Below are 15517 nucleotides of genomic sequence, written 5' to 3'. Positions count from 1 at the left end.
ATGTCTGGATACCAGGAGCATAACACAGCTGAAACATTAAATGCAGTAGGAGAGGTCCTGACGTTGTATTGTTGAGATCAGGAAGCACTTTTGGTCCAGGATCTCATTGGGCCACCCCAGTAGGAACACAGCCCAGAAATGCAGCCTGTGGCTTGCAATAGACACTTGTGAGGAACTTTAGGTTTTTATGTTGCAGTATTTGGAAGCTTTTCCATGAGTGTTGATGTTAAATTCCTGTTCTCCATCTGCAGGCACTTCTTTTTTTTTGTTTTTTCCTCTTCTTTTTTCCTGCTTTTAAAGATCTTGAAATTCTGAGAGGAAATCACCCTGCAGGAAATGATCCTGCATTTCTGAGAGGAAATCAGCCAGGCAAAGGCATGAGTGGAGCTGAAGGATCTGTTCAGTGGATCTGAGGAAATGGCTTCAGCAATGCTGCAGAAGTTTCTGTGTCATTCATGAGTGTTCAGAGCTACCTTAGAGCTCTCTGAATAGAGAATTATGCTTTGTACTGAGTCCCACTGCAATCTGAGTCAGTATTGATGAATAATTAATCTGTCCAAAAAAAAAAAAAAAGGAGCTATGATGCTTTTGTAAATAACATCTACTGGCTGAAATAAAAAACAAAAGCATGTCTCATTTTGTAGTGAAGGGTGGGAGAAGGGGAGAAAGTAAAAATCATTTTGGTGAATAAGATTGAGGAGCAGAGTGGTAAAAATACAAATAGATTGATTTTCTACTCTTTAAAGGATCTCTAACAGTAGAAGCAAATGAAATGCCAATGCAGAGAATTTTCTGTAAAAGCCTGTGTGACAAGGTGCTCAACTACCATTCCTTTACATCTGGGTGGGGATTGCTGAGGTCCAGCTGAGGTTGTGTTTGGAGGATGGGAATGTGTGGAAAGTGAGAGGAGAGTTTATGGGCACCCCTTCACTGTGCTGGTGAGAGTTCCTGGCTGTGGCTGCCATGAGCAGCCTCCCCTGATGGAATTGTTCTGGCTCCAGGTTGTTTTCTATTAAAAATCACAAAAAACAGCACTGGGAGTTTGGATATTTTTGCCTTCTGGGCAAAAATGGGCACTGTCCACTTGCAGAATAACTTGCAGATGAATCTTCAGGAGATCAGCTTGCATGAGTGTGCACCCCCACAGAAACACATTCAGCTGCTTATTAGTGGGTTCTTCTCCTCCCTGATCTGCTCCAGATTCAGATGCCTCCTGCTGGGAATCTGCTCTGCAGAGATGAGAGTGGAGAGCTGAGCTTTGGCTGGAGGCAGCTCTGTGCCCACATCTCCTGCATGCTGGGCAGAGGATCAGAGATGAGGAGGTTGTGAGTCAGGCCAGGAGGGATCTGTCCATGTCCTTCAAAGGAAATACTGCTTTGCAGGTGCTGCAGAGGCTGCAGAATGAATGGGCAGGGAAAATATATTTGGTAGCCTCCTGGCATTTTTTGTGGCCCTGGAAGAGTTTGGTGGCCCCTAAGAGGGTTTGGTGACCCTGGAGAAGTTTGGTAGCCGCCAGGAGGGTTTGTTGGCCCTGGCAGGGTTTGGCAGTCAGCAAAACCTCCTGGGGGCCAACAAACCCTCCTTGGGGCCACCAATTCCTCATTGGGACCACCAATCCCTCCTGAAGGCCACCAAACCCCCCTGGCAGCTACCAAACCCTGCCAGGGTTCCCCAACCCTCCAAATAAGACTGGAACAAGAGACTAAGCAGATAATAAAGTAGAAATATCCTCATGGAGATGAGGGTGTTCTAATTTGATTAGTTATATTTGCATCACAGTGGTGCTTGGATACAACCCAAAGCACTGGAAGGTGAGAGAAACTTTAAAGAGGATTATGCCCTGTGCAGAAAAGATGGGTGTGAGTGCATCCCTGAGATGTGCTGAGCCTTAGATTTGGGAGACTTTTTTCTCTATTAAACAGCTGTGTATGTACATAATATACACATAATCTACAATACCTGTACAAAGAATTGGGCTGTGGCAGCTGCTGAGCATTCCCAGGTAGCTGAAGGTGTTAGAAGGTCTTAAATGCCCTTTCCAACAGGCACCTGATGGAGTTGTGTAGGACATGAGAGTTAAATCAGAGCTGCTGATGTTTGCATGTTCAGTTAGTAACAAATAAATGGTGCATTGTACTTACTTATGGTATAAGGATCTTCTGTAGAAATAAACCTGAGTTCCAGCTGGACAATTTGATCCTTGTCCAGATCCTGCTAGAGTTTCCTAGCTATTTACAGGGGTGTTAACAGTGCTCACAGATGGCTATCTCATGCTTCTGAATATTTTTAATTGTAACTTTGCAGTTAAAATTAAAGGGAAGCAGTCCCTTTGTGGTGTCTCCCCTGAGCTGGAAGGCAGCACAAGGTGAGATAACATTTTACCATTCCTTTGCATCTGGGTGGGGATTGCTGAGGTCCAGCTGAGGTTGTGTTTGGAGGGTGGGAATGTGTGGAAGGTGAGAGGAGAGTTTATGGGCACCCCTTCACTGTGCTGGTGAGAGTTCCTGGCTGTGGCTGCCATGAGCAGCCTCCCCTGATGGAATTGTTCTGGCTCACAGTTACTGTGCTTATCCTGATGCATTTAAAAATTGTTAGTGAGTTGGCAAGACTCTGTGGAGCCATGATGTGCTCTGAGAGGGTTCACTTTTTCAGCTGATTGTTTTGTGGTTTATAGAATCATTGAATCATTTAGGTTGGAAAAAAACCTCTTAAGATCATCAAGTCCCACTGTTAACACCGTGTCCACCATCCCATGTCCCCAAGTGCCACATCCACACAAATTTTGAACGTGTCCAGGGATGGTGATTCCACTATTCTGGTGAAATTTGAGGTGTTCCTATGCTTGTTTCTACCTGTAGTATCTTAATTGTTTACAAACTTGAGATTGAAGTAAATAAGAGCTCTTGGGACTGCACTTAAAATTGTAGAATCAACCATGACTTTCTAAAGACCAGACTTACTGATTATTTATTTAGTTATTTATTTTAAGGGCCCTTGGGACTGCACTTGGGATTGTAGAAGCAACCATGACTTTCTAAAGACCAGGCTTACTGATTGTTTATTTAGTTATTTAAGGGCTCTTGGGACTGCACTTAAGATTGTAGAAGCAACCATAACTTTCTAAAGATCAGGCTTATTGATTAGTTATTTAATTATTTATTTTAAGAGTCATGGGAGTAGGAAATTAATGACTTGCTCAGTGTGTAGAAGATGCTGGATCCTGGAGCAACCACTTGCAGAGGAGATCCAGCTTTGATTCTGTAAATTTGGGCTAAAAAGGCTGTGCTAGCCATTTGGTGGAAATGACAAATAATTTATCCAGAGCAAGATCACTGATTTTGAGCAAATCTAGCAAATGAGGATTTTGAGGCTTTTAACTCCCTACTATGAAGTTCTTTAATGGTCAGCAGGTATTTAAAGGTTTTTGGTTTTTTTTTTTTATTTTTTGTCTTTTTAATTGTGCTCTTCAAAAGTGTCATATATGTCCAGGTTACTGTGGAATTATTACAGGGTGTAAAGGGTACAATCTCTTGGGGAGATTATTCTTGACCAAGTTTTAGGTACCTGATGGAAAGAACAGAGAACCAAACTGCCTAAAAAAGAAAAAGGTTAATGTACCTTGGCAGATATGGGGCTTGTATGCACATGCATCTGAACAAGTGCAAAGGAAATTTAAGGTCATATGGATGGGATTGCCTGTCCTTGCTACAGACATGCAGCACTAAAGCCATTGCAGCCACATGGAGCCTGGTTTTGTAAACAAAGTGTTGGAGTTGTGATGCTCTGTGTAGCCTGAGGAGAATGGAGCTGATTACAGAACTTGCCTGCTGCCTTTTTAGAAAATAGAAAATTGCTATGTGAAAAGTGAAACAGGTAGTGGTAAAGATTCAAGAAATATTAATTTAAGGAGCTTGAGTTAGTGAAGCCCAAATTTCAGACTGTCTTCCTCCGTATATAACAGTGTTGAGATGCATGTTCCTGTAGGTTGCTGTTAGGGGGGAAAAAAAGAGATTTTTTGAGAGTGTAACTCCTCAGCGTGGAGGTCCTTTCTCATCAAAGAAGAACAATGCATTTTGTTGTATTTAATCTGAAAGGAAAGATGAGTCTGAAATGCAGAGTGCAAACCTGTGACTGTCTGTCCAGATCTCAAAGTGTGAATTTGACTTTCGCTTTAGGGCTGTCCTTCTGCACAATGGCGTTCAGTTGATTTGGCATGGTTTTTTGCTTTTTTTTTTTGAGGTTACTTAAATAAAACAACACAATGTTTTTACTTGCAGCACTTGAAGAATCGGAAAGTGACATTTATGTGCGATTCATGAGGTCACACAAGTGTTACGACATTGTTCCAACAAGCTCTAAGCTTGTTGTTTTCGACACTACGCTACAAGTGAGTATTCTCCTTTCAGTCTGCCTTTGCTTGCAGTTCATTTTTTATTTTTTTTAATGAGTGTTTCCTGATTGTTAAATGAAATTTGATCTCTTGAAGAGAAGCACTGCCATCGTGCTGTGCTTTGACTGTACAAAATTATATTGTTTCTGCTGTGTCTTTCATGTTGTGCCAGAGGAGGAGTTGGGGGAAGGCATCCTAGCAGAACAGAAAGAGGGGATGTAACCTGGTTTGCAGTTGAAATCTTTATCTAAAAACAAAAATTTCAGATGAACCCAAATTTATATTGGCTTCTTCATGGTTACCTGACTCTTCATAAAGACATGTAACAGCTGAGGAGTACCCAGGTGCTGTGAGGCTGTTCCTGCTATACTGATAAGACAGTTTAGGGCTCAAATGGATGGCTTAATTATGCAAATTATTACATTCTCCAGAAAATTTTTGTTTTCGGCTTCTCATTTTGCATTTAATCAGTAAATCATCTGCTAGACTCTTGGCTCTGTCTGAAGAGTTTGTTTGCCAAAAGAAGGCATTAGCTGCCTGCTATAGAAACAGACTAATCTGTTCTGCAGTGTGGCAGAAAGCTGTGGCTTTCTTTGTTTCCTGAATTTTGCAATTGGTATTTTTTTGCTTGCTTTGGTTTCTTGCTGTTTCAGTGTATTTTTCCTTGTAAAGATGCTCAAATTCTGACTTAACTAAGCCCATGTAGTAATTTTGGTCTGGAATGTGCTACTCAGACCTCAGCTTTCTACAGTCAGAGGCAGCCATGTAACAGATACTTAGTCCCAAAACATTCACAGAACCATCTTGTGTATCAGATAATTGTATATAGTGCTGGATTGAGGGCTGTGATCTGAAAGGTGGAAAATCTGTATTGACTTTTTCACCATCTTAGAGAGGGGAAAGTTCTGCAGTGTTTCCTTGCTTCTGCCTGGAAGAGAGGATGACTGTCAGCTCTTGAGTAAAAAATTTAGATCTCTTTAACCTGAAAAATTAGATTTAGGATTATGGGGTTCACTGTCACTCTTTCAGTTCTTCTCAAGGACTGTTGGCCTCCTGTTCATTCCAGAAGATCAGAAGATTTTTTTTTCCCCACACTATGCTGGGAGTTGGTGTCTGCAGTGGGCATGACCCACAGCCTGCACTGTCAGTGCTCCCTGGGCCACTGCTGCAGCTGGAGAGATGAATGTTCTTTATTCCATTTACCAGTTAATCTTGAGGCCATTGGGGCAGGCCACTGATTCCTTTTGGAGTCTCCAGATCTCTTGGTGAAAGACATCATGCCAGGTACCAGTTCCCATTGCTGGAGCTGTGCTGAGAAAATGCTGGTTATGTCAGGAAGTGAGAGTTTCCTCTCCAGGGGCTGAGCCAGTGTGAGGTAACACCTGGGGAAACTGAGTGAGTGAGCCTTGGGAGTTTTCACCATAAAGGAGAACAGGTTATTTAATGGTGATGGAAAACCTCCCACCAGCACTTCACCAAAATCCCTGGCTTATTTGGCATCCCTGATAAATGTCATGGATTGCAGCAAGAGGAGAACAAAGTCTGTGATTATGGAGTCATATTCTCAGTCTGCTTCTGCAGGTATTTGAAAGCAGTGGTGGTAGAAGGGAAGTCTGGAGTTGTTCATTCAGACTCTAGTATACAATAAATATGGACTAAATCTCGAGTTTGTATTTGCTGGTGAGGAGGTTTTTTTTTCCCCTCTGAACTGCTTTTTTTTGGACTTTGCATTATTACATTCAATACACTTGCATTACTTTTAATTTATAAAGTTGCAATACTGTAAAGTAAGTTGTAATACTGTAAAGTAGGAGTCCTCTTCCAGCATGGGCACTATCTTCCAGCTTATTAGCAGATTTTGCAGAACTATTTAAGAAAACATTAAAAAGGGAGATCTGAATGCTTCCCAAGCCTACACTGTTATATTTCTGTTCAGTATTTCTGTTTAGTTCTTTACCTGGCACCCTGTGTTCATGTTCACCAATCATTCAGTTTGATTGGTGTGAGTGGTGCACAAACATGTATGGAATATGGAAATAGAACAGCATTTTTTATTTGTCTAAAATAGCAGAATAAGTACATGGTGGAGAATTAACCCAATAAGGGTGGTCAAATAAAATTTCTGAACTGTTCCTTGCATTTTAATTTTTAATGTATAAGTTACTTACTGTCCAGTAGTTCAGGACTTTGTATCAGTTCATACTTAGAAAACACAGCTCTGAAACGTTCAGTGTCCATGAATCCTCTCAAATGAATATTTGTCTTTCCTGGATCTGTTTCTTTCCTACCCACATCAGTGTTTCACCTAATATAAAAACAAACAAACACAAAACACCCACCAAAAAAACCCAAAAACCTGATGCCTTGAAAAAGTTCTCCAGTGATTTGAATTCAGGTTTTTATTAATATTAGAACTAAAACACACAATTTAGGAGCTCAGTTCTTGCCTCCCTTCATATAAGTTAGTAATCATCAGTGAAGGAAGAAAAAAAATGGAGCTGGGTGGTGTCCTCATGGCATCCTTTGAAAGATTCCAGATTTTTGGATTTTTGTTTGGGAGCAGTGTCCCATCTCCCTCTGCTGGTCAGCGATCACAGCACACATCACATGTTCCTACCCTGGAAAATGATTCCTGAGATATTTTGGAAAGTATTCTAAACCTGTTGCTAGTTGGGGGAAAACTGGAGATGTTACCCTTATATAACAGGGCACCAGTCATACCACTGAGGCAACACTGATTCATAAAAGTAAATATTTAGTCTCAGTGTCTGTGAGGGAATTAGGATGAAGTTTCAAAGGGAATCTTGTTTTAGCCCTTAGAGAGGGGATGGTGAGGTGCCCTTACCCTGGAAATAGAAGGAAAGCTTTAACAGCAGAAATAGCAGCTAATGAAGAGCAGGAAGGGGCTGAGAGCCTCTTCAGCCCTGTTGTGTGTCAGTCAGAAGGTGTGGGGGGCTTGGTTCCAGCAGCTCTTGTGTGCTGCAGTGTGCAGAGCACAGGCTGCCCTGTGTCCTCTGTGTCCTCTGTCACTGCTCGGGGCTGTCACAGCTGGGCTGGGGCTCCTGCACCTCCATGGCAGTGCTGCAAGGGCCTGACAAAGGAGGAGTGATGAGGAGCACTCCACTGATATCAGAGGGCTAATTAATTACTTTATTGTACTATATTAAAGGCTAATTACTTTATTGTACTGTATTAAAGGCTAATTAATTACTTTATTATACTATATTATTCTATACATCTAAAATTGAATCTGTTAAGTTCTTAACTCTATACACAACTGTATATACTGTACTGAATTTTGTGACTGTCACCTGACAGTTCTCACACACACACACACTCTCTTGGCCCTGATAGGCCAAGGAAACAAAACACCATGACTTTGGGTAAACTATCTCCATATTGCATTCTACCTTTGCACAAACACAGGCACAGCAAATGATACTGTGTTTTCATTTCTGAAAGAAATTGTGTTTTCTTTCCATTCCAAAAAAGAATTGTGTTTTCTTTCTCTGATGTTCAGAGAATGTGAAACCCAGAAATATTCTTGGGAAGAATTGTGCTTTGCTTTTATCTGTGAAGAGAAATGTGGCTGCACACCTCTGCTGGCCATCACTGAATAAATGCAGTGTGCTGAGCCCTGCTCAGTCTGCCTCAGTGAGGTTTCACCTGGAGCCTCCCCAAACCAGGATCTGCCTCTGCCCTGCCTGCCTGGGGAGGTGCCTGGCCCATCTGAGCCCTGGAAGAGGCAGATGGGAAAATGCTTGCTGGCACAGTTTTCTTGATTTAGGCTGACAGTGGACTGTTCTTTCACCTTTTCAGTTTATTAATACTTATTTGCTCCTCATAAATATTTATGGAATAATGTTGAGCTTCGTGGCTGTGCCTTTCCCTGCCTCTGACCCACGAGTGCTCCTTGTTTGTGACAAGCTCTGCCTTTGGCTTTTCCCAGGGGAGATACTGTCTTTGCTTGGCACACATGAAAGCAACTTCATAAAGTCTGATCTGACCAGGAAGGGAGTCAGGAGACAATTAGATGTTATGAGCTTTCCTGTGAAGTCTGGAAATTTGACTCTGTGGATGATGGGGAAATTGGGCAAGTTGCAACAGTGCACAGCTCAGAGTGGATAAACTTTCTCATCTTTTACACATCTCCCAAGATGTAAACAGGAGGATAAACCCTTCACAGCCCCTAGGAGGGGTTGTTCAAGGGAGGTTGCCCTTGAAGGGCTGCTCTAAGACTGTTTTTCATTCTAATTCTGCTTAATGTAAATGGCTCTGGTTTGTCTTTATGATAGACTTCAGGAAATCACTGAGCTGAATTCACATTTATTGGTCAGCAGCTTGTGTCTTCAGCCCAGCATGTGAGCACTGTCATTTGGGGTGTAGATGATCTGGGGGAAGGAGGGGACACCCAGGGCTGCCTTTCCTTTCTCTTTGTTGGTTTTGACCTGTGTCAGGTACATACAGTGACACAGCAATCTGATCTTTTCCTTTGGTGGCAAACAAAACAATTCCTGTATTAACTAAAAGATGAATGAAATACAACACTTTGTTGACATTCTGTCTGCCAGGTTACTTTGTCTAACATCATCTAATGGGATTTCAGTTTTTCCTTGTTGCTGCATGCATCTGGTTTTTTAGAGGCCAATACATTCCCTCCCCACCCCATCCTGAACTGTATTAGCATTTTTTAAGGAAATGCCTCTTACCTAGCTTATAGCAATCTCTGAAGCTTAACTCCAAAAGCTTTCTTAAGGCCAGATTTTTGTCTGACCTTGAAAGAAATGCATTAATTTGTTGTGGCTTTGCCCAGACTACACAAAGATGAGAAGGATTAGCTTGTTTTCTAGCACAGAGCAATTAACCCTTGCAGAGCAGTGTGGAAGGTGAGTGTTAGATGGGGATTCCCTGCTTTGTATCAAGCAGGAATCTGCAGTCCCAGGAATGATCTGCTAGCAAATGCAGTGGCTGTGTGTTGTGGCGTTTGTACATGCTCTCTTTGGGTCAAAAGCTCAATCTAATCTTTGACTAAATCATGTTCTTACCTGTTACAAGTAAATTTGGGTTTTAGTTATAAAACATACTTAGCTTTTGCTCGCCATGACCTTGAAACTGTTTTTAAAGCATTTGTCCACCACTTCTTCATAAACTAATAAAAATCATGTTTATGTGGAAACAATCATCAGTATAAGCTTTCAGAATCCTAAAGACTCTTTCCTTTTATTTCCTTCTGTATGCAGAAGAAATCTTTGCGTGACTCAGTTAAATTATTTAACCTGTCTGTTTAATGAAATTACCTAAGTTGTTAATGGACCAGATGTTGTTATCACCAGTGCAGGCTTTTGTCAGAACCTGTCACTCCAGTAAAGAGCTCAGATAATTTTCTACCACATAACTAAAAAAAATTATTTTAAACAATGTTCTGGAAACTTCTTTAGTGATTTGACCAGCTGGCAGTAAGAATACCTTGTAACTTCTACAGAGCATGCAATGGATTCAACATTAGAAGAATGGAAGAGGATTGATATTTCTCTTCCTTGGGCTGACTATTCAGTAAATGGATTTATTATTCTGATTCTCTCCAGGTCATTCTTGACTGGGGTGTTGCCTCTCTCCAGGGTAATGAGATAAATCAGGCTTCCAGGAATAATGCTCCAGGATGGTTTCTCCCAGAGCCACAGGGCAGACTCTGGCTCTGCTGTCACACAGCTCTACAAAGGGGCTGCCTGTCTGTTCCTTTGCTGCCACTGAGGTTTCTCCCTGATGAAGCTGCTGCTGTCTGCATTTCTGAGCAGTGTGAATACCCCTCCTTGCTTCCCCTGCCCACAGAACTGTAAGAGAATCAGCTAATTTAGCTGCTAACCAGCATGTGGGCTGAGGCACTGGAGCAGCCACATAAAAGCTCCCTTCATTGAGATCAGGCTGGAATCAGTAACATAATATGGGAAGACTGTTGTGTTTTTTCAGAGCTTCTCCTATTGCTGGTATACAAGCATAGGTGTTTAATTCCTGCAGCTCTCAAAATCAATAGGAAGTGCTTCTTTGTGGGAATAATAGTGTCACTTAAACAGAAATCTCTATACAGGGTGTAGGTGAGGTGTTTGTGCTTGGCTGAGTGAAAGTTACATATCATTCATTCTTCCTGCCTTCTCTGCCCCATCACCACTTTTTGGATAAGATCTTAATTTGTGAAGGAATTTCTGTGCCCTTCCCCATGCAGCTGATCCCACTGGCTCTGCCTGTCACAATTACCTGATGTTCCCTCTTGGCCCATTGTGGTGTGAAATCTGAAAGTAGAAATCTCCAGTTTGGGCACACTGACACAGAGCATCAGTGCAGGACTTGGTTTGATGTTCCCTCTTTGGCCCATTGTGGTGTGAAATCTGGCAGCAGAAAGCTCCAGTTTGGACACAGAGCATCAGTGCAGGATTTGGTTTGGTGCCTTTGGCTGGACTGGGACCTTTCCATGGGCATGTGGTGTTGGGAGGAATTCTGCATGTGGGCATGGCACCTGCTCCCAGGGGAGAAATCCAGAATATGTGCATGGTTTTAACTTGAGGATGAGACCCTACCTGTTACTTCTGGGGTTTGGCTTGGCCCTGAAGGGTATTAAACCATCATATCTTAAATTTTACTCAGCTGTGGTGATAAGAAATGCATGATCTACCCAGGAGTGCTTCCTTTCCATCACCTGCAAAAGATAAATGAATTTTTGATCTGGTTTCATACAAGTTTTCCAAAATTCAACCTGGAATTTGAATTTGAGCTAGAAGACCTGATTGTGAGTGTTTATTGGTGGGGGTTTTTCAGATGTTGAAGCAAGTGTAGCTGCCCAGTTAATAACAGGTTTGTCCAGTGTTTCTCCAATCTACTTGGTAAGGTAAAGGAGGAAATTCTACTTGATATGGTCCAGGAGTGCTTGTCCCTTGATGAAAGTCTTTATTGTCCTTAAATAGCCTCTTGGTTTCACAGCATAGTCCTTTGAGGAGGAAATGCTCCTAACAAATTCATAGACCAAAGAAGAAATCATTGGAAAATGAATTTGAATGCAGTAGTCACAATGCTGAGATGCTTGGTTGTGTTCTTCATACAGGTTTAGTCTCTCCAGACAAATCAGTTTGTACAAACACTGAATTATATAAATGCACCAGAAGAGAGATTTTTGACTTTTCAAAGTAGCTCCTTTACAGGACTGTTGTTCTCTGTGACTTGGTAAGATGTCTGGATTGGGCATCACAACTTTATTTGAAGGGGGGGAAAAAAAAGGAATTGCAAGTTAAATATGCTTCCCAATAAGAATTGCTTCAAAGTGAAATTGCCCTATGGAATTGGAGAATATTTAGCTTGTACTGCTTTTGTGTTATCAGGATGGTAATTGTGGGATCTAGGGATGAATGCAAGAGTGTTCCAACTTAGCTCATAGGAAAAAATTCTTTGAAGGTGATGCCAACAGCAAGGGAGAGGAAGGCTGTCCAAAGAGCTCTGTGGCAAAGTTATATTTTCAACTTAGTAAAATGTTAACAACATGTTCCCAAAGAATATTTCATGGGCTTTGTTCAGATGGCAGCCTCGTGCAGAGCCTGAAATCCTGGTGGTGTGAGGGAGCAGCAGGGCAGATGTTACACACCTGTCTGATGGAGCAGGACCATCAGCTTTACCTGCAGAAGGTTTTTCTTTTTCCTCTCTTGGAGACTTGCTCAGATTTGGGCAGCCAGAGAACTTGCCATGCTGCTTAAGGAAGCACAGGCCTGTTTATGTTTGGCTGGAAACTGTTGCCTCATTCAGGAGTCTTGGCTCATAAACACTCTTGAACCAAGGGAATAAAGTGTGGGTTGCCCAGGTTTTATGCTGTACAAAGGTTGCAGCAGAGCCCGGATGATTTTCCTGTTACAACAGAGACCTGTGTGTCTTCCTGCTTGGTAAGAATTATTGAAATGAGAGTGTTGGGCTTCCTATGAAGGAATTCTCAGAGTAACTTTTTCTTCCACCTTTGTGTTCTTAACAGTGAGGACAAAGTCTGTGTCTGGAGTGACTTTGCCACATTGCTCATGTTGTGGAGATAGACATTATGCTGTTTTCCTTTGAAATTATAAAACTTTTCCCCCCTTTGCAAGGAGAAACCATTGAGAAGCCCCTCCATGGTATTTAAAACCATGTGAGTGCATTGGTGTAGAAATCCAACCTTCTCCTTTAGTTCTTCAGCTACTCTTACCAAGCCTGCTAAGACTGGATGCCTTCTTCTTGTAAATTCCTTTCAGCTATATATCAAACTTTGTACTTGTTATGTTAGGAGGGGTGGCTGTTTTTCAGGGACTGCCTGGAAGATTGGGGTTTGATACTGTGGTCTGCATGTGTATTTTTGGAGGTATTTGTCCTCTCTAGTTTTGTACTCCTTAAAAATAGTTTGGAATAAAAATAAGCTGGGAATTTGTCAATTTACCCAGTGAAAAGAGCATCCATCCATCAGGAATCAAAGATTATAAAAATGTCAGGGATCAGCTGAGTCTGGTGCTGCTTTTATGGGAGCTCTGTGCTAAAGATTGTAAGAAGGAGCTTCTTCCTTTCTGTTGTGATCTGATAAAATAGACATTTCCTGGGGTTACTTAGGGGCTTTCAGGCAAGTGGCTGAACCTGGCTTACCCAGTGAAACAGAGGAACTTTTATCATCCTGCCTTTTGATGGCAGCCACACCACAGAAGTCCTGGCAGGTCTTTGAATGCTGTCTGTGCTGCTGAACAATGATCTGCATCATCCTCTGGCTTGGTGCTGGCATTTCTGAAGGTGTTCCATAGCTTTGTTTCTTACTTCTCTCACCTTTGAGCCTTTTCAGTGAATGTTGTCACAAGGCAGTGGTGCTGAGTTGTGTTTTTCAGCTCAGTAGGATTCTCTGCTCAGCTCTGACCCTTTAGCACCAGGAACTGTGACAGCTCTTTACTCACAAGCATTTGTCAAGGACAGGAATCGTTTTGCAAGGCAAATGAAGTCAGATATTTCCACAGCAGCAGTCACCCCCCTTGCCTTATGGGGCAGTCCTGGAAGACAAGTCTGAGGCCACTGATTGCTTATGGACATAGTTACAGTTTCCACAACACAGTGTTAGGTAAAACAAACCTGAATTTTTGGAAACGAGCTCATCCCCAGTTTTCCTTTCAGGTGGTTCCCTCATTCACAGATGTTTACTGGGGAGAGCATTTCTGCAAGGGTTTGTAAAATCCCTGGTGTCTGGTAAGGAGGAGTGTCCCTTGCAGTGTTTCCCAGCAGTGAGGAAAAATATATTCAGCATTCTGGTGCAATCTTCTACCACTGTTCTGGTTTCACTGCCCAGTAATCCAGCTATTTTAGGAGCTCACTGACTGTAAGGGACAAGGTTTTCCAAACATTCTACCTGGTAAACAGGACTCTTATGTCTGGGTCTCTTGCTTTCTTGGTAGTGACTGTTGTATTGGAAGAGGCTTTGTCCTCCTTCAGGCTTGCAGTGGAAATGCTTGAATGGTGTGCAGGAACAGTGACCTCTAGAGGCTGTGTCTAACCTAAATTAGTCTGTTCTTTTATTCAGCATATTCACAGTGTAATGAGTTCCTGTAGTAAGAAAAGCTTGTTCCTGTTGTGCTCAGTGTAGTGGAATAGCAGCTATTGTTGAGGTGATCTGTGATATATCCAGGATTTAATTGCTGTGTTTTTGCTGAAATGTGACTCTTCCACTTAAAGGGCAGAATCTTGGAGAAGACAGTCACACAAAGTAGGATTGCTCTTCTAATTGTAAATGTCTAGACATCCTAGTGGGGGGGAGATGGCATCTGTGGGATGCAGCTTAATCCCTGTGGAAGGCTGTGAAGTCAGGGTGGATGTGCAAGGTCAGGGTAAATGTCAGAACAACCACTCAGTTTGGGAGGATAAATCCCATTTTTAGTGGCTCATTGTGTGTGTGTTAGGACATGGTTAATGAGAACAAAAGTGCTTTGTTTAAAGAGTGTTTGTACATGGTGTTGAACAGCAACAATCCATGGGCTCTGGCTGCTGAACAATGGGTTTGTGGAGGTCAGGCCAGTCCAGCACTGTGGGCTGGAGAATTAACAACGCTGTTGGAGGTCCAGAGATGGGACATGGTGGAGATCTTCAAAGGCTGCTAACTATATATCATCAGAAAGCAAGGTCCTTGTGGGTACTGTCTGCATGAACATCACTGAGACATCTCAAAGTGCTGGACAGAAGCCCAGCTCCACAGCCCTGGGCTTGGCTGCCCACCAAGCTGTCCTTTGGGCAACTGAAATTGGTCAGCCACAGAAACTGCAGGATGAGTATCTGTTTGCACTAGCAAGCAGTTTTAGCAAATAAGAATGAAGATGGTTTTTACTTTGTAATTACCTCATTTAAATAAGAGACAAGTTTTAACATTCAGAACTGATGGCATTATTACTTTATTTAAAACGTGACCATGTAACACTTTCTACAGTACAGCTGAAGGCAACAATAGCAGTGTCACTTGAGCTGTGGTCTAGGACAACAGCCCAGGGGGTTGAGTTTAAGTATTTCTTTACTAAATTTCAGTGATTTATTACATAAAATGTTCAATATTCTTGTACTTAAGCTAAAATCCTTGTCTTTTATGAAGGATTTAATTCTGACCTGTATCTGTTCAGCAGATTTTATCTGTTCAGAATTTCCAAAATGTGTCTTTTAAAGCTAGACAAGATGGCACCTAACTGAAGATTCTTGTGATTCTTGGAGGCAAATAACTTGCAAGTAAATCAAACAGCAGGATCAGGGCAAGAACTTATCCTTTGAAGAATCCTTTCTTTTCCTTCTGGATTGTCTACAAGCTCAGCATCTTGAGTAATATATCTTTGGAACTCTCTCTCTCTTGAAGTGTCTTTTCTGAATCTGAAATATCAGCCTTGCTGTCTCACCCATCTGAGCATGGTGCTGGCTGGTGTTCTTTGCTGCTGCTGTGTCTGGGAAAGAAGTAGTAGCAGGAATTTGGAGACTGCCTGAAGTGCTGTAGTTGGCTTTCCACACACTCTCTGCCAGAGGCATGCTTCTCTTCCAGGTTATCAATTACAGGGTTTGTACACTTGCTGGAGGAGTTGTGTTGCATGATTGCTATCTGGGAGAAAGCTATTTCCCCCT

General features: G+C 42.1%; 1 protein-coding gene across 8 annotated transcripts in view; it reads left to right on the top strand.

Moving 5' to 3' along the window:
* Positions 1 to 15517, top strand: part of PRKAG2 (protein kinase AMP-activated non-catalytic subunit gamma 2) — a 222517-nt gene that overhangs the window by 188601 nt on the left and 18399 nt on the right. For all 8 annotated transcript variants that reach the window (XM_064703863.1, XM_064703865.1, XM_064703864.1 and 5 more), the window contains one exon: positions 4278 to 4387. In XM_064703863.1, the coding sequence (XP_064559933.1) occupies positions 4278 to 4387 (110 nt within the window). The remainder of the gene's footprint in view (positions 1 to 4277; positions 4388 to 15517) is intronic.

Source organism: Zonotrichia leucophrys, chromosome 2 (genome assembly GCF_028769735.1).
Source record: "Zonotrichia leucophrys gambelii isolate GWCS_2022_RI chromosome 2, RI_Zleu_2.0, whole genome shotgun sequence".
Lineage (NCBI taxonomy): Eukaryota > Metazoa > Chordata > Aves > Passeriformes > Passerellidae > Zonotrichia > Zonotrichia leucophrys.
The sequence above is the reverse complement of the archived record's forward strand: the minus strand, read 5'-3'. Positions and strand labels throughout refer to the sequence as shown.